Source organism: Leiobunum rupestre, chromosome 10 (genome assembly GCF_980474605.1).
Source record: "Leiobunum rupestre chromosome 10, qqLeiRupe1.1.hap1, whole genome shotgun sequence".
NCBI lineage: Eukaryota > Metazoa > Arthropoda > Arachnida > Opiliones > Sclerosomatidae > Leiobunum > Leiobunum rupestre.
The window spans coordinates 46,456,712-46,481,874 of NC_143393.1; the positions used below are offsets into that span (position 1 = coordinate 46,456,712).

A 25,163-nucleotide genomic window follows, 5' to 3' on the forward strand; every position below is an offset into this window, starting at 1 on the left:
CAGGGGCTAGTAGGCCACACCTTAGACCAAGAAACACAGGGACGTCTCACGCGTAGCATCGACAGCGCTTTTTTTAGCGGCCGAGCTTCGTTGCGTGAAAAAGGGGGAAGGAAAACAGGGAAAAGTGATACAGATAGTAATAGGGCGCCATCAGTGGGAGAGATAAAATACGCTTTTTTTTTAAAGTACGTGACCAAACACCGTCTGCTAGTTTAAGCTGGAGAATCCAAGCAAGGTTTAGGTAGTTTTCATGCGCAGTGACTTTGAAAAATGTATTTTTTTAAATTATTAACGTTCGTTAATATAAGTATACTATTCCACTATGAGAACTAACACATGCGTTGTCAAGCAATGTAAAAGTGATTCGCGGCAATATTATAAGAGTTATATGAAAGAAATTAATTTTATCCCTTGGCCAAAGCCTAAGAGAGCCTTGAAAAAATGTGAAAGTTGGATAAAGTGGCTGAACCGAGCTGACTTTAAAGCAACTGTCGGCTCTATCATTGCCACCTGTATTATGAAAAGGCCCCTGTTATTAGAGATGGCCATGAATCTATCCGATTTTTCGAAAGAAATGACTTTCGTGGAGAGCGTGGAGCCATCTATTAATGGGAACGGAAGCTAAAATTCAAAATGCGAAACAATAACGTCGTCAGAGAGCCATTATAGAGTGTTATATTTAGACCACTTTTACTCTACTTAGTTAACTTTAACCGAAATTATATATCTCATATAAAATATATTGTAAACAATTATTATAATTGAAGTTATTGACAAATTTACAAACGAGCATACTTTTATGTCCCGCCTTTTGGGTCAAAATGTAGCTCCAGCATCTTGTTTTGATTTAGACGCTAGCGACATCTGTTGAAAAAAGAGCTACTTCACCTAGAGCCGACACTTGCTTTAATATCGAACGCGTATCCAAAAACACATACATTTGCTGAAAACATTTTATGGGAAATAATGGGCCAACCCCAGAAAATCCAGTCCCAATTTTCTACACTCAATCTGAGCATTCAACCGTAGATGTTTTCACACATGAGTACTCAGAAGGTAATTAAAGTTTACTTTATATTAACTTCATAAATTTTCATAATACTAATCTAAAAATTGTTTTTGTTTAGTCTAGAAACATAAGGACATACAGCAAAATAAATCACCAAACTGACTCAAATACAGAACTGCAATTTGAAAATGACCATCAACCTCTGGATTTAGAGGATGGTCTTAGTTCAAATTTTGTTGTAGGAGAAGTGGAAATAGCGTGTGAAGGTGTTTCTTGGTCTAAGGCCACACTTTGAAGCTCTCTGGCGCTCTTTTCACTCATCGTAGGAAAATGGGAGAAAAATTGGCATACTTCTCAACTCACCCCTACAACTCCTTCAAATATTTGCATAACCATTTGAAACATCCTGTATAGCGTAAGACCTTTCATATACTCAATAAATAAATAAATTCTTAGGGTAAATTTGTGTTTTATTTTGCGTCATATAAAAATATTTATGAATAAAAAAATATAAATATAAGAAATGTAATACTATAAAAATAAAAAAAGCGTACAAAATATTTAAAAGCGTTGTTGAAGAATTTGCTCGTTGGCGATGGCGATGATTTGGTTGAAGTCGCAGTCCAAGCGACACCTCCAAAAGCGACGAGCCCGCCCCCACACGTCACCGGGGAATTTGGGGCTGGCGATCCCGTAAAAGATCTGAGCCACTTGCCGACCCGTGAACGACACGTCGTGGTGCACGTTCAGTAACGCTCGAATGTCTTGCCTCAAAACATCCACATTCTATTTTTAACACAAACATCAAATTATTAAATAAAAGCAAATATCTATAACTTAAAGTTTGTCCTTTTATTTATTTGTATGTCATGTTCCTAAAAACTCGAGAACGGTTAGCTTTGAAATTTTAACTCAACGTTCAGGACCTGATTTCCAACTAAACGCGCCTAATTCCAAATACCTAACATGCTTATTAATCTAATTCAATTTTATTTTTATTTTACTCGACTTTGGACTTTCGCCTCTATGCTTCCCGGCTGGTCTCGGCTTTCAATTTTTTTCCTTGACTTCCACCCCTTTGCTTCCCTTATCTCCTCTCTTGAGTTCCTTGCCCCGTCCCAACCTTCAAACTTTTTTTAACGGGTTAGTGTGAAATTCGAAGAAGGGGAGTTAGTGTGAAAGAAAGGGGAGGTTTAGTGGGGATTTTTAAGTAGTTCAGGACTTTTTGCTACGCGTGTTACGTTTTTGCTACGAGGACTTTTTGCTACGCGTGTTACGTTTTTGCTACGAGGACTTTTTGCTACGCGTGTAACGTTTTTGCTACGAGGACTTTTTGCTACGCGTGTTACGTTTTTGCTACGAGGACTTTTTGCTACGCGTGTTACGTTTTTGCTACGAGGACTTTTTGCTACGCGTGTAACGTTTTTGCTACGAGGACTTTTTGCTACGCGTGTTACGTTTTTGCTACGAGGACTTTTTGCTACGCGTGTTACGTTTTTGCTACGAGGACTTTTTGCTACGCGTGTTACGTTTTTGCTACGAGGACTTTTTGCTACGCGTGTTACGTTTTTGCTACGAGGACTTTTTGCTACGCGTGTTACGTTTTTGCTACGAGGACTTTTTGCTACGCGTGTTACGTTTTTGCTACGAGGACTTTTTGCTACGCGTGTTACGTTTTTTCTACGAGGACTTTTTGCTACGCGTGTTACGTTTTTGCTACGAGGACTTTTTGCTACGCGTGTTACGTTTTTGCTACGCGTGTTACGTTTTTGCTACGCGTGTTACGTTTTTGCTACGCGTGTTACGTTTTTGCTACGAGTGTTACGTTTTTGCTACGAAGACTTTTTGCTACGCGTGTTACGTTTTTGCTACGAGGACTTTTTGCTACGCGTGTTGCGTTTACCACTCTTACGTACAAATCAGATCTAATTCATTAAAACTAAGACCCCGGGCGAAGCCGGGTATTAAAGCTAGTGAAATATAAATTGGGTTTTATTTTTATTATTTAAATAATAATAGTAATCAGAGTATAGCAGAGGAAGGCGTCAGATTTAGGGAACCACTGTTAGAGCGGGAAAACCACCTCCCGACTATAATGAATTAAACGAAAAGGTAGAAAAGTCCGTATCAAGAAGGGGGCAAAAAAGCCAAGCCCTCACAAATTTAATAAAGCGATTTTTTTCCATTTTTTTGTCAAAAAGTAAGGTCTGAAATTTTTTAGGGGCCCAAATTCTACTTTGCACAGGACCCTAATAATAATAATAATCAGCTAGGCTAATACATAAGGGACCACCTTAGGCCCAAGTCAACCGGCCCTGGACAAGGCTAGAATTAAGGGTCATATAAACTTATGTACTTATGCTAACACGTACATTCAAAAGATAATTCCGGTTAAGTTTTCCATGGAATTGGTTTTTTTTTAAGAATTTGGGGAAATTTCAAAAATTCTACGTTCGTCGAAGATTTGTGAAATTCTCAAAATTTAAAAGAGTTACGTCGAAGGTTTGTGCAATTTTAAAAAAAATCCACAGAATTTCGTCGAGCATTTGTAGAATTTTCCCAAAATTTTGTAGAGAAATTGTGGAACTATCAAAAATTCAACAGAAATTCGTCGAAGATTTGTGGAATTATCAAAAATTCAACAGAAATTTGTTAAATTTTCAAAAATTCTACATATATTTGAAGTAATTTCAACCGTTATCAAACTCGGAGCGAAAAGAATGAAATTACTGACATCCGAAACCGGTCCCACAAAAACGTCGTCTGTCGATGGCACTTGGTGGTCTTCAGCGTGGAAATACGCCATCAACTGGGATTTGATGCCATTGCTGTTGCCTTCGTTGTTTTCGAAGCAGTCGTCCACATCGTCACTAGAAAAACTACAAAACGCTCGTTTTAAATTTATCTGACCATTAGGTTTCCATTTAGAGATTAAATGGAAATTTATTTAAAGTCATAGTTTCTCAGAAAAAAATAGGATTATATTTTGAAATTTAAGGATTATAAAGCAACATTAATTATATAGGCTAATATACGACAAAAATTTATTCCAAATCAATTGTGCATCGCGAATAATGGGCTACATGTACTTACTCAAACTTATAGGATTTCAAGGATTTTCATAGGAAAGGTTTAAAATATAGGAATTACTGGATCGCTGGGCTACCTATTACTACGCCTAAGATGACAATTATTTCGATATTTACTTCGCGTCAATTAAATAATGGAATTAATGGCAAACCAATTTTTCTTATATTTTCAGTAATGAAAGCAAATCTTTAATAAGAAAAACCATAAGTGTATAATATTGCTACATAAGTGTGACACTTCCTATTATCCACAAGCTAAAATATTACTGAGAGCTATTCACGAGACAGACTGCATTACGGGCTTCGTCGTCGTTTTGCGTAGGCTCGCTAACGCGTCACACGTAGCCTTTAACAGCGCCTCGCTAGGGGGAGATTTTCTTCTTTTGATGATGTAACTCCGTTACTAGCTCTCAGTAAAATAAACCCCAAAGTGACAAACTTATGGAACAATATTATAGACTTATGGAAAAACGTATTCATTTAAATTTATACTCTAGAACCAAATTTCCCTGGAATATACAAAACAAGTCGGCCCAGGCCGTAATATTAGTTCCACATCAGTGTATTTGAGTGGGCAAAGCCATACACCCTTAGTAGACACAGGTAGGCAAACTAATACAAAGCTTTTGAGGCTTTGTGATTTCTTATCGTTGGATATATAAATTGCCACCCTAAGTGAAAGGGTGGATGCCGCCCACCATCAGGAGACCCGGGTGGGCAAACTAATATAAAAACTGTTGAGCCCATGTGATTTCCTATAGTTAGATATACTATTTACCATCCTATTTTAAAGAGTGGCCACCGCCCACCCTCAGGATACCCGGATGGGCAAACCAATACAAAAGCTGTTGAGGCCATTTGATTTCCTATCGTTAGATAGACGTAAAGTATCAAAGGTGAAATAGGTAAGCAAAACACGACAAACATAATTTTTTTAAATTATTGAAATTAGTGGAAAAATGATTTAAAGAAATTATTAAACTGGGATTCAAATATGTTTATTTTAGGAAATTTATATCAAACATTTGGGTATGGTTCAAACACCAAAATTCCTATTACTGCACAAATTCAAAAAAAAGATACCCTTGAATGTAATTAAGCTTAAGTCCGACTGCTTTGGATTTTTTGGTCTCCCATATTCTAAGTACATAAATTCATTCTTGATTAATGCATAGGGGTTTTGACTTAACTTGCAAGGTAATTTGACAAAAAGCTATATTTTAAATTTCGATCTATTTGTGGTAGAGCTATAAACGGGTAGTCTTTACGTGAACTTGTAAGTTAATATACCTAAGTTTTGCGAATGGTATACGGCAAAGATTATCGTAATAAAAATTTACATTCATAGATATAAAAATACATATGCCCGAATGCCCCTAGTTTTTGGATGAGTATGGGAGTCCAATAATTAATAATGGCGGTACGTAAGTGTGTGAAGGGAAATAGAGTCTTCAATGCTTTAACTGTTTAAGCGTACGCGTGTTCTTAATAATATAATACCTTCTCCCGATAGTGACTTCAATTTATTATTGTTTCTTTATGGTTCCATTATTGCTTTTATTACCCAAAAGGAAGTTCGTCAGGTGTGGATTGAACTCGTAGTTTGTCTTGAACCTTTTGTTTGGTGTAACGAGTGATGAAGTTTTTTAATGTGTCTTGTTTATTTATTTAAATAAGTAAATAAGTATCTCATTGTGGGGCTTTTAGAGCATTTATAAGTACATATGGGGAAGAGGGCATTTAAAATTTTCGAGCTCGTTTATTCGAGTACTCACTTTCGAGCGAGGCATCTTAAGCGAGTGTGCCCACCTACCACTGCTCACCACCCGAACATTTAAAATTTTCGAGCTCGTTTATTCGATTACTCACTTTCGAGCGAGGCATCTTAAGCGAGTGTGCCCACCACCCACTACCCGACGCGAAGTTTGAGGTTCACTTGACCTTAAACTCCGAAAATATACGTAAAATAAGGCGGAAAAAGGGACGAGAATTTCGACAACTTAACTAGCCAACTCCCCCCCGCGTCGCTAAAACTGGCGAGAATACAGTAGAAGTTCCGAGAGCGTAAAGGCGTCATTATTTGGAGTTTTTGACTGGCCGTTTGTGAGTTCGAATTCCGGTTTCGCCAAAACTGCAAATTATTTTCGCAGCGCCATCTGCCGTGTCGTTGCTTTCCACACCAAACAAACAAACACACAACACTTAACGACAATCCATCCATAGCAATAGTCCCACTTCGATATATATATATCTCGATGTGGAACTAAAAATGGGAATTTCTCTGACCAGGGTTGCCAGTTTTTTCAGATTCAAATTCTCTGAATTTTCCAAGTTTTACCAGCCATTTCTGGAGATTTCCCCTTACTTATTTATTGTATGCCAAATTTTGACAATTGTTAACCAATAATTTAGTAAAGATTTTCTATTCGCATCCATTTTCCAGGTTTTCCCTAACTATTTTCGTGGATTTCCCGTCTTATTGTTTTTAAATTACAAATCAAATTAAATTTCCTAATTATTATACTAATTTTCAAAATTCCCTTGTTATTAAACCCCTTATCAAATTCCCCGCGTTTTCCAGGAAATGGTAGGAATTCCAGGTTTTCCAGGTATTGTGGGAACCCTGCGGACAATATAATTAGAGATCGGCGTAACAGATAAATTAACTGGCAAAATTTCAATTAATCATAAAAAATGCGGTTAACCGTTTATCCATGGATATTATCCATGGATAAAAACGATTTAATATGGGAAAAAGCCAAAAATAACTGATTATTTGTTGGATAATTTTTGTTTATGGATATTATCCAAATAAACGGTTAATTGTTATCCAAACGCCGACCTCTAAATATAATTCCCTGATATTTGCAGGTTGTCCTAGGCCTGAAAACAATATAATTCCCTAATATTTGCAGGTTTTTCTAGCCCTGCGGACAATACAATTCCTTGATATTTGCAAATTTTTCCTAACTCCGAGGACAATATAATTCCCTGATATTTGCCGGTTGTCCTAGCCCCGCGGACAATATAATTCCCTGATATTTGCAGGTTGCCCTAGCCCCACGGACAATATAATTCCCTGATATTTGCAGGTTGTCCTAGCCCCACGGACAATATAATTCCCTGATATTTGCCGGTTGTCCTAGCCCCGCGGACAAAATAATTGCCTGATATTTGCCGGTTGTCCTAGCCCCGCGGACAAAATAATTCCCTGATATTTGCCGGTTGTCCTAGCCCCGCGGACAAAATAATTCCCTGATATTTGCAGGTTGTCTTAGCCCCGCGGACAAAATAATTCCCTGATATTTGCAGGTTGCCCTAGCCCCACGGACAATATAATTCCCTGATATTTGCAGGTTGTCCTAGCCCCACGGACAATATAATTCCCTGATATTTGCCGGTTGTCCTAGCCCCGCGGACAATATAATTCCCTGATATTTGCAGGTTGTCCTAGCCCCGCGGACAATATAATTCCCTGATATTTGCAGGTTTTCCAGGTCTTTATGAACGCTGAAAACGCTACATCGCGAGGAGCTAAAAGATGGTAGCTTAGATTAGGCACGTGTTCAATATTTGGGTGACAATGTTTCCAACATCGGCCACCGTGGCGCAACGAGCGGCACTGCTCCAAAAGAACCAATACCTTTTAAAAGTCTCGAGGATGTTGGAAAGCTGATGCAGTTGCCTCTTCTCGGACGAGACGACCCGCTCGAACAGGTAATTCAACATTTGGTCTTTCTGTTCGTCGCTGTAGTTGCCCCGTCTTTTCAGGTGGAAAGACAGATCTGAAAACTCCACAATGACGCCTGATCGGTGGACGTTTCCGCCCGTATTCGCTTTGCAAAAGGGGACAAGAAATATTACTCACATTGAAATTATAATAATATCTATATTGCCTGGCTTAGTTAGGGAATAATACTTTGCTTTTCATGGTTGGTTTGACCATAAGCCTATCATAAGGTCCCCATAAGCAAAGGCCTTTAGAAGCCAATATTTTTGACGATCACATTCCCGTTATTACGTGGTAGGTATTCAAAATCTGCGCCTCCTAGGGGCTACGTCCTCAACTATGCATTTCCGAAATAAATTTCGCGAAATGTATGATGAATGCGCGTAAACCGTGCGCGAACGTTTTTAAACTTATAAGTTAGAACCACGCGCGATAAATCTCCACTGCCAGCCCTTAGCACCGTAGCCAAGGCTTATTCGCAATTTTATGGCTTTAAAACTTAAAATGAACATTTATCTTGGCAAAATGATTCATCAGAACCTAAAATAAGAGTTTCGTTTCTGAAGGTAATTATTTTTCAAATTTGAGATTTTAGACGCGTTTTGTGTGGCGTTTATCAACCCGAGCTTGGCTGCTCTACCAACTAAGAGAATATTTTAGATGTAGAAATTTTTAAAAAGAAGATGTCGTACGTTAATTTTCTTCTCGCAAGGACAATGCTGTTCACACGGGGCCCTATGATAGACCTTTACTTATGGGGGCCTTATGATAGGCTTATGGTTTGACTAAATAAAATCCTCATTTTATAGCTGACTTTTACGAAACTATTTAAATCCCTGGAAGATTAACTCGACGGTGAATATCCCTAAATCCTTTTCCCTCCATTTTGGAGATTATTCATTTATCCCTGGACCTTTTCCCCTCCATTTTGGAGATTATTCATTTATCCCTGGACCTTTTCCCCTCCATTTTGGAGATTATTCATTTATCCCTGGACCTTTTCCCTTCCATTTTGGAGATTATTCATTTATCCCTGGACCTTTTCCCCTCCATTTTGGAGATTATTCATTTATCCCTGGACCTTTTCCCTTCCATTTTGGAGATTATTCATTTATCCCTGGACCTTTTCCCCTCCATTTTGGAGATTATTCATTTATCCCTGGACCTTTTCCCCTCCATTTTGGAGATTATTCATTTATCCCTGGACCTTTTCCCCTCCATTTTGGAGATTATTCATTTATCCCTGGACCTTTTCCCCTCCATTTTGGAGATTATTCATTTATCCCTGGACCTTTTCCCCTCCATTTTGGAGATTATTCATTTATCCCTGGACCTTTTCCCCTCCATTTTGGAGATTATTCATTTATCCCTGGACCTTTTCCCCTCCATTTTGGAGATTATTCATTTATCCCTGGACCTTTTCCCTTCCATTTTGGAGATTATTCATTTATCCCTGGACCTTTTCCCCTCCATTTTGGAGATTATTCATTTATCCCTGGACCTTTTCCCCTCCATTTTGGAGATTATTCATTTATCCCTGGACCTTTTCCCCTCCATTTTGGAGATTATTCATTTATCCCTGGACCTTTTCCCCTCCATTTTGGAGATTATTCAGTTATCCCTGGACCTTTTCCCCTCCATTTTGGAGATTATTCATTTATCCCTGGACCTTTTCCCCTCCATTTTGGAGATTATTCATTTATCCCTGGACCTTTTCCCCTCCATTTTGGAGATTATTCATTTATCCCTGGACCTTTTCCCCTCCATTTTGGAGATTATTCATTTATCCCTGGACCTTTGCCCCTCCATTTTGGAGATTATTCATTTATCCCTGGACCTTTTCCCCTCCATTTTGGAGATTATTCATTTATCCCTGGACCTTTTCCCTTCCATTTTGGAGATTATTCATTTATCCCTGGACCTTTTCCCCTCCATTTTGGAGATTATTCATTTATCCCTGGACCTTTTCCCCTCCATTTTGGAGATTATTCATTTATCCCTGGACCTTTTCCCTTCCATTTTGGAGATTATTCATTTATCCCTGGACCTTTTCCCCTCCATTTTGGAGATTATTCATTTATCCCTGGACCTTTTCCCCTCCATTTTGGAGATTATTCATTTATCCCTGGACCTTTCCCCCTCCATTTTGGAGATTATTCATTTATCCCTGGACCTTTTCCGCTCCATTTTGGAGATTATTCATTTATCCCTGGACCTTTTCCCCTCCATTTTTTAGATTATTCATTTATCCCTGGACCTTTTCCCCTCCATTTTGGAGATTATTCATTTATCCCTGGACCTTTTCCCCTCCATTTTGGAGATTATTCATTTATCCCTGGACCTTTTCCCCTCCATTTTAGAGATTATTCATTTATCCCTGGACCTTTTCCCCTCCATTTTGGAGATTATTCATTTATCCCTGGACCTTTTCCCCTCCATTTTGGAGATTATTCATTTATCCCTGGACCTTTTCCCCTCCATTTTGGAGATTATTCATTTATCCCTGGACCTTTTCCCTTCCATTTTGGAGATTATTCATTTATCCCTGGACCTTTTCCCCTCCATTTTGGAGATTATTCATTTATCCCTGGACCTTTTCCCCTCCATTTTGGAGATTATTCATTTATCCCTGGACCTTTTCCCCTCCATTTTGGAGATTATTCATTTATCCCTGGACCTTTTCCCCTCCATTTTGGAGATTATTCATTTATCCCTGGACCTTTTCCCCTCCATTTTGGAGATTATTCATTTATCCCTGGACCTTTTCCCTTCCATTTTGGAGATTATTCATTTATCCCTGGACCTTTTCCCCTCCATTTTGGAGATTATTCATTTATCCCTGGACCTTTTCCCCTCCATTTTGGAGATTATTCATTTATCCCTGGACCTTTTCCCCTCCATTTTGGAGATTATTCATTTATCCCTGGACCTTTTCCCCTCCATTTTGGAGATTATTCATTTATCCCTGGACCTTTTCCCCTCCATTTTGGAGATTATTCATTTATCCCTGGACCTTTTCCCCTCCATTTTGGAGATTATTCATTTATCCCTGGACCTTTTCCCCTCCATTTTGGAGATTATTCATTTATCCCTGGACCTTTTCCCCTCCATTTTGGAGATTATTCATTTATCCCTGGACCTTTTCCCCTCCATTTTGGAGATCTCTGACCTTTTAAAGTACATCGAGTTGCCTGATAAGCTTACCAAATTCGAGTTGCTTCAAAGCTCTTCGGACCAGGAACGGGTTCCAGCTTCGGCTGTTGGCGACGTCGATGTAGTTGAACGAGATCTGGGCATTTTCCACTTTTCCGGCTGATTTTTCGGACATTTGGCGGCCAACGGCGACTGGTTCGCACTACAAATATTTACAATCAGATACCGAAATGGGCGGGGTTTACAATCTAGATTTCCCCCTGGCGTCTTACTACTCTGCTAAACTCAGCGTAGATTCTACATTAAGCCTAGGCTAGAAAAAAATACTAATTAACTCAAAATATCATTGTGCCCTACCAAAATATCAAAGTTAGTAAATAAAATCAATAAATAATATCTTACTCGCGTATTATATTTAGTTAAGTCCAAACTAAATTATTTACTTTCCGAACTTTCGCGTACCTTGCTTTACTATAATAGTATCCCTTCCACCATTATAATTCGACACACCATACTTGTGTACAGTTTTAAGTTGACAATATTTTAGTTTCGCTATCGGCTCGCCCGAGATTAATCAAGTCATAGTAACGTAACTCAATAGGTGATTCTATAAAATACGGGAGGCCACGTGTAAATGTTTTTTTCTACGTCACTAGCTATAGTTGATGAAGATATATAAAATTTTGGAATTTGAAGTCCACGTGCCAATAAAGTACTAAATAGTTTAAGCTCGTGACGCGGGTATAAACATTTTTTACTTTTAACTTATTTAATCTTTTATTTTATAAAAACATATACAGCTTTTCGATTTACCTTTTATATAAATTTAATTAAGATTTATTTAAATCACGTGTTCCAATGTTAAACGCCAGTGTGGTCCTTTAAGCTAATTTTAAAGGTCTTAGGAAAGAGATTGAGTTTTAAGGGTGCCCCCTCAACTGAAAAATCCTAGCTACGGGCCTGTCTTTATCTAAATACGTGTATTTATGCGGAACTAAGCAAATTTTCCTGAAAATTATTCAAGAAAGACAAGAACTAATCATGGTTTCTTAAATCTATTTTCTGTAACGTTTATTTTTCGGTTGTACGTCGCCAATTTTTGTCGGTTTCTTAGCGACGTCAGCCAATGAATTTGGTAAAAAGGGTAATAAATTCGACGTAGTTTAAACCACGAATAGTAATGGAACTTTAAACATGCCGAGTGTATTCGTATATTCCCGATAAAGCGTATTAATCAGTGTTCCTAGGAAGCCACCTTTCTGGAGAAACGTCCTGGCCAGTGGAAAATAGTGGAAAATGGCAAAAAGTGGCTAATAAAGAAAAATTGCATTTCAAAGCTGAAAAAAATAATGGGAATTAAATTTTGAAGAAGTTTATTGTAAAAAAGTCTTAGTTTACACTGAACTAACAATGTTAGAGTTAATTATTCCAAAAAAATTAACAGACTATTCTAATGTTGATCAGAATCTAACCATTCCTATGGATATATATTTGCCTTAAGTAGCCCAAATCTGAAATTTCTGTGTTAAAATATTTTTTTATTATTATTTTATAACTTTCTGTGGTAAAATATTTATTGTCCACTTTTGACCACATTGGCCAATAAATTCACTTTTGTCCAGGCGGGGATTTTCCACTATTTTGCACGTCGGAACACTGAACATCTAGCTATCTAAGAGCAACAAACACAAGGAGAACGCAGCTAGCCTTTAACCACACAAACGCAGTGTTGTGTACAAATTTCATTGGACGAACCTTTACGCTGAACCTTTTACGGGCCGGGGGGGGGGGCAATTTCCTAAAGCGTCTAACCAATTAAAACTGTACGCGAGAAAATGCACGACTATTGACGGGTTGCGTTCTCCTTGTGTGGGGTGCTGCTATTACTATCGGTGTTTATAAGAGTGGTATTTACGTACAATTTTGCATATGCGATCCAGTTGTTTGGCTCCCTGGTAGCAGCGAATAATACAGCGGGCCATGGTCGAAGGCAACAGCTCCAACCACTTCTCGCTGTGCAACTCCAAATAGCAAAACAAAGTGGTGATATCTGCAATGGCAATTGTGTTTGTTTAGGCTTCTAAGATCGAATAGTCACGTAAAAGCCAAGAATGGATTTATGCTTGAATTTTCAGCCCAGCACAAGTAGAGGGGAAAGTTCAAATGGCTTCAATCACGTCAAAAGACGTCAGTTTAAGGGAACCAATGAGAGACCGAGCTGATTTGATTGACATTAAGTAAAGGGGAAAGTCCAAATGGCTTCAATCTCGTCAAAAGACGTCAGTTTAAGGGAACCAATGAGAGACCGAGCTGATTTGATTGACATTAAGTAAAGGGGAAAGTCCAAATGGCTTCAATCACGTCAAAAGACGTCAGTTTAAGGGAACCAATGAGAGACCGAGCTGATTTGATTGACATTAAGTAGAGGGGAAAGTCCAAATGGCTTCAATCACGTCAAAAGACGTCAGTTTAAGGGAACCAATGAGAGACCGAGCTGATTTGATTGACATTAAGTAGAGGGGAAAGTCCAAATGGCTTCAATCACGTCAAAAGACGTCAGTTTAAGGGAACCAATGAGAGACCGAGCTGATTTGATTGACATTAAGTAAAGGGGAAAGTCCAAATGGCTTCAATCACGTCAAAAGACGTCAGTTTAAGGGAACCAATGAGAGACCGAGCTGATTTGATTGACATTAAGTAGAGGGGAAAGTCCAAATGGCTTCAATCACGTCAAAAGACGTCAGTTTAAGGGAACCAATGAGAGACCGAGCTGATTTGATTGACATTAAGTAGAGGGGAAAGTCCAAATGGCTTCAATCACGTCAAAAGACGTCAGTTTAAGGGAACCAATGAGAGACCGAGCTGATTTGATTGACATTAAGTAGAGGGGAAAGTCCAAATGGCTTCAATCACGTCAAAAGACGTCAGTTTAAGGGAACCGAGCTGATTTAATTTATTTTAGGGGGACGGAGTTTACTGTTAGGGCGTGATCGGTATTGGCTGCAAACAGGGTTCGTACTCTGATTTTCCATCACCAATTTGCCAAATTTCCCCTGACCATTTTTGTTAAACCCACTGTTGCGCAATAGAGTTGAGTCGATGTCGGTCAAACCCTCAAAAGGCTATATCGGCCGACCCTCGGTTTTACAGTCGATATGTCCTAGGGGAGTTAGGCTCGGCCGACCTATAAAGCAAGTGTCGGCTCCTATTTTAAGGTTAGTATCGTTGGCGAGCGAGAGATGTCACTAACGTCGAGTTTAGTCGAAACTGAAACAAGTTGAGCGAGCAAATTATTCCCTCAAAAGTAGGTGCCTCGAGGTACCCCTTCCTTTGATTGGCTTTGCGTAATCACGTGCGCAGTCAACTTGGCTTGGATTGGTTTTTCCGCAATCACGTGTTTCAATCACGTAATCGTCGATTTTCAAATAAATGACAATACGTTTTTGAAAGTCGATAATAGATGGAAGCACCTTCCCGACGATCTAAGCAATCATAGCCATCTTCGTTACATAGACCCAATCAAAAATACAGAGGGCAACGATAGAGCCGACACTTGCTTTAAAGGTCGACTCTCTGCCGACTAAAAATGTACCTGTTTCCTACTCCAAAACGACGTCGGACCACAGTCGGCCCAATTTGCAAAACGTGACTCTATACCGACTAGAAATGTGATGGTCAACCGACTACAAAACCCCATTTCCGACGTCGGCCCAACTTCAATGTGCTACAGGGGATAATAAAAAATATTGCTACTTATTTACTATATCTGAATTCCGTTACTCTTATAAATAAATACCAAACATTGTAAAGTCTTTTTTTAAGTCGGCAAGTGGTTCAATATGTAAGGTCGCCATACCGACTGTAAAAGGAATCAAAAGCTAACTTACGGGGAATTATCTCAAAAAACGTTTAAGATATTAGAGTCGGCATGTGGACTAGGACCCAATAGCGACTTTTCTACCAAAGACCGACTCTAAAACGACTATTTGCGTTACAGGGCAATAATTGAATGTTTTGAGGTCAAATCTTGCAAAATATTTAATATGAATTTTTGATAGATCTTTAAAAAATTTATGTCTGATCTATTTAGCCTTATTTTCAAATTCCCCGACTTTTCCAGATAGGTCTTGTAGTCGTGTACCAACCTCCATAGGTGGTTTCTTTTCGCCTGTTCTCGGACTAAAAGTGTACCAGTGTGAGAAATAAGGCACTATCACAGGCCAATCGCCAGTTTTTAAATGCTTGGGGTGTTAGTGGCCCTGGTGACCACTTAATTAATTCAAAGTTTTTTCCCTTCAAGATATTAATTCATTAATAAAATACTATAATAATCCCTAAAATTGTTTGGTCTTTGCTTCTATGCTGTGTGCTAGGCCTTGTGTCAAGTGTGTGTATGGGTGGTGACTGGGTGTCGTGAGTCTGTCTACTCTACACTCCATTGGACCATAAATTATGAAAGCCTGATTTTGAAGGTTAAAATGGTAAGTGGCCAGTGGCCAGTTTTTTAATTAAACTACCTAGGCTCTACTGGACACAGGTCCAGTTTAAAAAAAATAATTATTTCTCAGTCTGAAGTGTACTCTTTTTACCATAAAACGTTTCATTCGTCTGTTCCGGGGATGAGAATTACTCCAGCCTATAAACTGTTCGCTTGTTCCGGAGTATTAGGGGCACTCTTTTTACTCCTTCTGAAAAGGTGGTGTAAAGAGAGTAAATCGGATTTTGTCGTCAAATTTATCTGCTAAAAAGACCACAGGCAGCCATTTTGGAAGAACGTTTTTATTCCGATTCGAACTATTCGCCACCACAGAATCGGAGTAAAATGACGTCATAGCCTTACTCTTCTTACCCAACTCCAAAATCCCGGAACAAGCGAAAAGAAACGATTATCCCGAAGTATAAAATAAGCCGAGATTCTTTTGCATATTAAAGCCACAAAAAAACTTACTTTCTTCTTTCAAATCTAGTTCTTCGATCAACTGACTGACGGACAAGGCGATATTGTGTCCTTCGCATTGCTATTTCAAAAAAATAAAATTCAGAATTATATGATAATAAGCGAGTTTCAATAATATCTGACGCACGCGCAGTTAGGTGACTCAAAAGGTAGACCATGATGGTACTTAGTCGCCATACCTACGAGTGACCTCGTTGAACTATGACGTCAGTTTAGGCTTCATTTTGCTGTGAAAAGTACCATCCTAATAGTTATTTTTAGAGTAGATAGATGGCGGTGAAGTTACAGGGTTGCCAGCCTTTTCACAATCAAATTCCCCGACTTTTCCAAGTTTTCCCTGACCATCTCCGGAGATTTTCCCTGACTTATTTGGTGTTAAGATTTGGTATTTTTTACCTATATTTTAGTACGTTTCCTATTTGTCACCGAAATTAAATTCCCTGACTTTTCCCTGAATTTTAGACTAATTTTTAAAATTCCTTGATTTTTATACCCATATTCAAATTCCCGGATTTTTCCAGGAATTCCAGGTTTTCCAGATACCGTGGCAACCCTGAGTTATTGAAACTTGGTTATTGATAGTACCAGGAAACTATACAGTTGTAATGTCTAAGTAATACCATGTTGGCTCTGATGATTCTCATAGAATCATACGTGGTTTCCAACGGAGATTTAATTCGCGACGCGCTAACCTAGACACGGCTCCTGGTCGAAATTAAGCCTCGTCTGCCATAGGAGTTCCCTTACCTCCTTAGCTCTTCTTAAACCATCTAAATAAGTGATTTTACACGGAGCTAGATCAGTTTCGTGAAGAACGTGACAAATTTTTCAAGATCTTCAGCGTGAAAACTAATCGCGGTTTCTTAAAAAAAAAATTCTGGACAGTCGGTTAACTCTGTTTTCAGAGTGAGTGTCCTCCATTTTGTTTTCCTGGCGCGGTTTCTTAGCGACGACAGCCAGACAATCAATTTGTAAAAACCGCGTGACGTCTGACATTCGATTCCAACTGTTAACGTATACAGGGTGTTCACTAAAACGATCCAGAGTTAATAATACAAAAGCCATTTTTCCTAGGAATTGATATTTTCAGATCGCATAACACACGCAATACGTCATTAAATGATACAAAACGCAATGACCTTGAGCCATGTCCTCAAGGTCAATCAAAACCTATCTCCAGAACCGTTGGGCTTAGAGACTCCGTTCCAATTAGAAAAGTATGCGCCATAGTATTTTATGACCAAGTGACCCTGAACCGATGCAACTTGCATAAAAAGAATCCAAGAAAATAAACACCAAAAACAAGACGGTAATATATAAAAATTTCCAAGAGCTCATGCTTAGGTGTTAATAGTTTAGAAAGTACTTGCGCTACGACATTTTCAGCAATAATTCACTCTGGTAAGATATCTTATGTTATAAAAATTCGCTAGACCGGGAACCATTTCTTCAAGGTCATTCAAAATGTAGCTCGAAAACCGTAAGGTTTGGAAGCTCGGTTCCAATTCTGAAAGTGTGCGCCAACACTTTTTATATCCAAATTTATTTAAACCGACCTAATTTGAGCTTAATTGAAACACATTTTTATGTTGATAATTAGTCATTGAACATTTTTATTTCACATCTTGTTTTTGGTGTATTTTCTCAGCTTCCTATTGGCTCATTTGCATCGGTTCAGGGTCACTTAGACATAAAATGCGGTGGCGCACACCTTTCTAATTGGAACCCAGTCTCTAAGCCGAACGGTTCTCAAAATAATTTTGAATGCCCTTGAGGACATGGTTCAAGGTCATTTAGTTTTGTACCATTTAATAACCCCGTGGGCGTGGTACGCAATCTGAAAATATCCAATTCCAAGGAAAATGAACTTTTCAATTATTAGCTCTGAATCATTCATTTCGTTTATATTCCGGGTAGTTAAAAATCCGTGTAATTTTATGAAGATCCCAAATTTTAAATAAGCCTCCTGATGATATATCATCGCCTGGAAGCCAAAACCACAAACCTTTTCGGAGGCCATTGTGATACAATATTGATTAAGGGTAAAATAAAAACGTGTTTTGTGGAGGTGTTAAGGTATACCCTAGTCACATGCCATTTTCAAACGAATTTGTAGTTCTTTAAATTCGCATTGTAACCCGGCCACCTGAATTAATGGCTTTAAAAGTCGCTTGATGACTTGGGCCTCAGGTGGTGCCAATGGTATCAGAATAGTTGATTTTATAAAATAAAAAGTGGTCTTGCCCAACTTGTTCAAATGTTTTTTTTTTAATAATCCCAATACACCACCTTAAGCCCAAGTCATCAAGCGACGTTTAAAGAGATTAACGCAGGTGGCTGGGTTACAATGCGAAGGAGGGTGGTGGCAAGCCCTTCATGCCACGCGAGCCAACAGCTCCCTACACTCACTATTTTTGTGGGATGGCGGAGTGGTTCACACTTTCGCCTCGCAGCAAGAGGAGTCGGGTTCGATCCCAGCTTGTGGCACTGGATGAAAACCCGGAACAACTCCTTCCGCGTTGAGTTTGCCAGATATCTCCCCACTGGTTTAAGGGGTTTTCCCCCGAGTTCTTCGGTTTCCCCTTCAATAAAACTTGTTGAGGTTAATGGTAATAGTGAGTGTAGGGAGCGGTTGGCTCGCGTGGCATGAAGGGCTTGCCACCACCCTCCTACGCGTCGTAGCCCGGCCACCTGAATTAATGGCTTTAAAAGTCGCTCGATGACTTAGGTGCCTTGCTGATTTTTATTATTATTTTTTAAAACCAGGCCACGTTACTTTGTAAAAAGAACTATTCATAATTTAATTTAAATAACTCTTTAAAAGCTATACCACGTACTTCATGTTACCTTGGCGAACTTATAGTTGGTGTCTAGCCCTAACGAAACCGTTTTACCGCTGGAAATTCTGGCTATTTTTAATTACTTTTATTTAGTTTTTGACCCCTAGATCTATTTGGTTCGAATTTCCCGTCTTTATTTATTCTCGAAGGCCAGACTAGTTTAAACCACCCTTGTTTATGCCAGTTTTAGGCAAAAATCCATGGTTAAAACCACTTTATTAAAAAAATATTGAGAAATGAATTAAAAATATTGCAAAATTTATTTCAAATAAAAAATGCAGAATATAATATTCAGCATTTTTTATTCCAAAACGAAACTAAAACTTAATCTTCACTTTTTGTCGTCTGCTACGTCCTTTCACGAAGTAAAGAGGGCTAGATATAAGCAATTGGGGGATCTTAAAATTCATTTTGCACGCCGCCTGCTATACCTCACAATGTAAAGGTACTGTCACGCGCAAAAAAGTAATTTTGAAATCAGTCAATTTGACCATTTTTTTATTAGTGGTTTTAACCATATTGTATTTTTTAATTTTTTTCCCAAACCTGGTAATTCGTTAGTTTGGTAATTACTTTAAATTTGTTGAGGGTTTATTTTAAATTAGGTAACCAATAATCAAATTAACCTCAATTATAAATATTTAAATTCCTTTTAAAATTAAGCCTATTTGCTTATTATTAAACCTCTAATTATATTATTTTAAATAAGAAAAACCCTTATTAAGTTACGACTGTAACTTAAAACAATTAATAATTAACTATCTTAAATAACTTAGTCCCAACATCGAGGCTATAAACGTTTTGAAGCCTTGAGACCTCACGAAGTATTTTTTATTTTAGCGTACACTTATGGAAGTGTTATAGACTTATGATACTTCTAAAACTAGACGGATCATTACCCGAATGCAAGCGCAATTTCTGAAAACACGGTTGAGAAGTTTCCTGACCACATGACGATCCACGCCGTCGCCGTAAATATGGCGCCTTAGTTCCACGAGGTCGCTTCCCTGGAAAACACAAACAATTGAATTTTCGCACTAAATTTCCTTAAATCGAAGGGTGTGGCCTATTTCCGTTTCCATGGTAAGTTTATGTCGATCACAGGGCCCCCACTCAAATCTTCAATAAATAGGATTATATTTCTAAAAATATAGGACTTTATAGGACCATTTTTTTAATTATAGGAATTTATAGGTATATTTTTCAAAATTAAAGGATTTTATAGAACTTTAAAGGACTATTTTTCTAAATTATAGGACTTTAAAGGACTATTTTTCAAAATTATAGGATTTTATAGGACTATTTTTCAAAATCATATGATTTCATAGGACTATTTTTCAAAATCATATGATTTCATAGGACTATTTTTCAAAATCATATGATTTCATAGGACTATTTTTCAAAATCATAGGATTTTATAGGAAAATATATACTATTTCATTTAAAAACAAAATCTATATTTAGTGAAATAAATCTTTGATTTTAACTTAAAAAATAGAAACTGTTTAACCATTTTATCACCAAAATATACTAGTAGCTAATCACTTGAACAATTACAAAAGTATAGACTAGAAGGACTTTTGTCGTGTACGAACTCTGACTAATACGACATCGAAATTTCTTTAATAAAATCATATAATTGTTTTACGTATAAGGAATTGAATGATCAATAAACCTAAATCAATACCTTATTTCCAAAACAAACGATAATGTAATAAGCTTTCGAAATGCTAAGTTAATAAGAACCACCAATGGACTGCCATGGGACTGCATTGCAAAGAGTGATCAATTAACTCGTAAAGTACGGGAATAGGTAAAATAGTCCATAATGAAAATGGACCACAAAGCTAACCCCTAATAAATGTTTTTTCTACGTCACTAGCTATAGTTATTAGAGATAGAGAGCGCGCGCTCAAGTCGATAAAGGAATTTGAAGTCCACGTGCGAAACGCTCGTTCTAATAAAATTCTAAATAGCTTAAGCTTATACTTTAAAAGTTGATTTTATAAAATAACAAGATGTCACAGACATTTAAGTACGAACAATCCTCCGATGTATTAACTATATTTTAAATATTAAATTTAAACAAATTTCCAATCATCTTGTACATTAACTTAACAAAACCAAGATGAATTTTATCAAAAAACTCTAGTTTTTCAAGTTACCTGTTTTTGGAAATAAGGTAGCGAAACGCCAACACTTAAATTTTAATTAATTTTTAGACAAACCGAATTTTTCGAGTTACCTGGTTTTGGAAATAAGGTAGCGAAACGCCAACACTTAAATTTCAATGAAATTTTAGAACAAACCGATTTTTTTGAGTTACTTGGTTTTGGAAATAAGGGAGCGAAACGCAAACATGTTAATTTAAATCAATTTTTAGAGAAACCGAATTTTTCGAGTTACTTGGCTTTGGAAATAAGGTAGCGAAATGCGAACATGTTAATTGAAATGAATTTTTAGACAAACCGAATTTTTTGAGTTACTTGGTTTTGGAAATGAGTTAGCGAAACGCAAACTAGATGGCGCCTGTATCAAATTCAAATATGACTGTAGTGCGTACGCGGGTTGTGGGCAACGGGGTCTCGATCGAGAAACGGTTTGAAAGAATTTTTGGATTGCCTCCAAAATTCGTCTGTTGCTGACGTCACCCAGATGAGATCCCATTGATTTTCAATAGGATCTCATCTCACCCGAGGTATTTATTGCCGATTTTGTTCAAAGTCAGGCGTAATGTAGACCTATATGAAATATGAAATTTCCCAAAAGGAGACGTTGCACTACCCATTCGATTTGCTATGGCAACCGAAAATGTTTTTGATCACTTAAAACAATAAAATCTCCATTTAAAAAAGCATGGGATTTTCTCGGTTTCACAGGGTCCTAGCTACGAAAATTTTGGAAATTTTTTAAAATCACGAAATGTGTAATTTGGACCACATTTAGGTAAATTTCATCAAGTTTGGGTAAATTGAAACATTTTTAAGGTAAAATTGTAACAAATTTTGGGTTGTAAGTGGTCAAAAACATTTTCGGTTGCCATGGCAAACCGAATGGCTAGTGCAACGTCTCCTTTTGGGAAATTTCATATCTCATATAGGTCTGCATTACGGCCGACTTTGAACTAAATCGGCAATAAACACCTCGGGTACTCTCCTTGTCAGTGACATCACGACGTTCGTTAGCAACGAAGTTACCAGCCTGAGCCCTTAACAACCTTTTATAGCCTAAAATTTACTAACCTTGGGTATAATATTCAACAATTCGGTTCTAATTTTAAAATAAATACGTACAGTCCCGATCAAAGTTTCTGGCCGTTTTTGTGATTAGTAGTAATTTAATTTTTAAGGGCTTTTCACTTAAAAATTAAATAAGGGTTAATTTTCATGTTTTCCTTCATCACTATTTCTTCAATAACTTTACAACCACAAATCCGATTTGAAAAATGAAACCAGATTTGGTTTCCGAATATTATGACGCTTCGAACAAGCGTATACACTAATTATATTTCTTTTTTCATGCAGTCATTTTGGCTATTTCCGGCCCCCATTCGGCTCTCTACCTAAAATAGAAATAAAATGACTGCCAAGAGAAAACGGCTAGAAACTTTTGATCGTGACTGTACATGGTTTTAACTCAAAACAGATACATTGCTAATAACTCAAAATGCGTTTTAGCTTGGAATTTGAAATTTACAGGACACAGAACGAGCACGGGTCACTACAAGGGAAATTTCAAAGTTTATTTCGAGAACCATTAGAGATACAAAGTTGGTTTCAATTAGAAACGTGTATAAAGTCACATTTTAGGACGAAATAGCTTTGGACCCATTGACCAATAGCAAGTCGAGGGATTTTAGACAAAAACCGTTATGTCGTAATGAAAATTATGTTCCAGACACCAGGTTGAAGGGCTAGTAACTCGAACAGGAGAAATGCTAGAGTATCAAAAGTTACCAGACATACTCATCTGGTAGGGCGTCTTTAGAACTTTCAATCTCGGATGACCTTTAACTCGTGGTTCAAGGTCATTCAAAGTTTATCTCGAAATAAAATTGATTTGGAAAAATGGTTCCCATTTGAATAGTGTGTAAATTGAAATTTTAAGTCTAAATGTCTTTAACCCGATGCAAAAATTAACGATGAAAACCTTTCAAATTGGAACCATTTCTCTAAATCCATTTGTTTTCAAGATATATTTTGAATGACCTTGAAGACATGGTTCAAGGTCAAGGACATTTCCGCTGTAAAATGACCCCATGCACGTTCTATTTCTCCTGATAATTTCACATTCCTAGCTAAAACACATTTTGAGTTATTGGCTCTGTATCGTTTTTTAGTTAACACCCTGTATATTTTAGAATTGCGGAAATAAAAATATATATTATGATGTATCCGATATCACAAAATTATCTTTAATTAGTTTGGACCAAAAATATACTTCAGGGTTCAACCCGATTTCCCTGACATATCCAGGTTTTTCCACGGATAATTACCCGATTTTTCCAGGTTCAAGATAACCTCAATTAACACTAAGATTTAAACAGTAACTCATTTCGAGACAGGGTTTTTTAATTTTTTTATTTAAATCTGATTTTTATTGTTTTTTTTATTTTAATTAAAATTTCAAAGCTTTATATAATTTAGTAACATAATTTTACCTAAAATTTTTTTTAATTTTTAAAGACTTAATCTTTATATATGTATAATGAATTTTGTTAAATTTAAGCTAATAATCATATTTAAGTTTTAAATTTTTCAAACCTATTTTCGTACTTTCCAAAAAAAATTCGGCGGAAACCCCACCCACAGGTAGAATCCAATGCAGCATTAGGGGGGGAAGTACAAGAAAGATTATATTTAAACCTAAATTATAGCAATTGGTCAGGTTTCTTCTTTTTCAAAAATACTATATAACAATTGATTTAACTCGCGATTTAAATCAAGTTGATTTTAATCAGCCAACCCTGTTTCGAGATTATCATTTAAAGCAACTGTCGGCTCTATCATTGCCACCTGTATTATGAAAAGGCCCCTGTTATTAGAGATGGCCATGAATCTTTTCGAATCTTCGGTAAAAATGACTTTCGTGGAGAGCGTGGAGCCATCTATTAATGGAAACGGAAGCTAAAATTCAAAATGCGAAACAATAACGTCGTCAGAGAGCCATTATAGAGTGTTATATTTAGACCACTTTTACTCTACTTAGTGAACTTGAACCTAAAGTATATATCCCATATAAAATATATTGTAAACAATTACTATTATTGAAGTTATTGACAAATTTACAAACGAGCCAATCAACGCGAAGCATACTTTTATGTCCCGCCTTTTGGGTCAAAATGTAGCTTCAGCATCTTGTTTTGATTTAGACGCTAGCGACATCTGTTGAAAACAGAGGTACTTCACCTAGAGCCGACACTTGCTTTAAATTAAATTGGTTCAATATTATCATATAAAATAAGTATTAAAGTCAAATCTGTTTCAAGAAAACCTTATTGATGTTAAATTTGTATTGATTTGGGGAAACTTTCCGAACCCTCCTAAATTTCCCTGATTATTACAAAAAAATTGGAATTTCCCTGACTTTTCCCCAATATTTACAGATCTGTATGAATACTGAAAAAATATACTGGCACAATGTGTAGAGAGGGGAGAAAAAACGGCACAAGCGACCAAATTTGTAGGGAACCAATGGGATACCAGGCCTAATACGCCAATAAAGCGATATTTGCGAAGAGCTGACGCTGCTGGTCTCCCATACAACCGAATTCCCATTCGGCCGAATCCTACAATTTTGCTGCTTTTTAAATGATTTGGATTTATTAGCCAAGAAAATTCCACAGAAATACTCCGAGAAATAAGCAAAGAATCTTATCATTTAAAGCAAGTGTCGGCTCCAGGTGAAGTAGCTCTTTTTAGACGGATGTCGCTACCGTCGAAATAAAAACAAGATAGTTAAGCTATATTTTTGACTTATAGGTACCCCTCGCGTTGATTGGCTCGTTGGTAAATTGATCAATAACATAAATTACAGTAATTTTAAACAATATATTTTATATGGGATATATAATTTAGGTTAAAGTCGACTAAATAGAGTATAAGAGGTCTAAATATAATACTATACAATGGCTTACTGACGACGGTACCATTTGGATATTTTAAATTTTAGTTTCCTTTGCCATAAATAGATGGCAGTACGCTCTCCAGTAAAGTCGCTTTTTTTTAAAGAATCCGATAGATTCATGGCCATCTCTAATAACAGGGTCCTTTTCATAATATAGGTGGCAATGATAGAGCTGACAGTTGCTTTAATTGAGAATGTTGCTTTGATAAGTAGGTCTCGCGTAATAATTTTAATATCTGTCCCTTCATAGCACTACTAT

General features: G+C 37.2%; 1 protein-coding gene across 1 annotated transcript in view; it reads right to left on the bottom strand.

The window, feature by feature from the left end:
- Positions 1 to 1,474: 1,474 nt before the first annotated feature.
- RecQ4 (RecQ4 helicase) overlaps positions 1,475 to 25,163 on the bottom strand; it is a 35,287-nt gene continuing 11,598 nt past the window's right edge. Inside the window, exons 11-17 of the mRNA XM_090160837.1 lie at positions 19,678 to 19,785; positions 15,930 to 15,999; positions 12,901 to 13,031; positions 11,033 to 11,183; positions 7,742 to 7,934; positions 3,744 to 3,888; positions 1,475 to 1,795 (exon numbers count right to left, since the gene is read on the bottom strand). Coding sequence (XP_090016963.1) covers positions 1,571 to 1,795; positions 3,744 to 3,888; positions 7,742 to 7,934; positions 11,033 to 11,183; positions 12,901 to 13,031; positions 15,930 to 15,999; positions 19,678 to 19,785 — 1,023 coding nt within the window. The 3' untranslated portion in view covers positions 1,475 to 1,570. The remainder of the gene's footprint in view (positions 1,796 to 3,743; positions 3,889 to 7,741; positions 7,935 to 11,032; positions 11,184 to 12,900; positions 13,032 to 15,929; positions 16,000 to 19,677; positions 19,786 to 25,163) is intronic.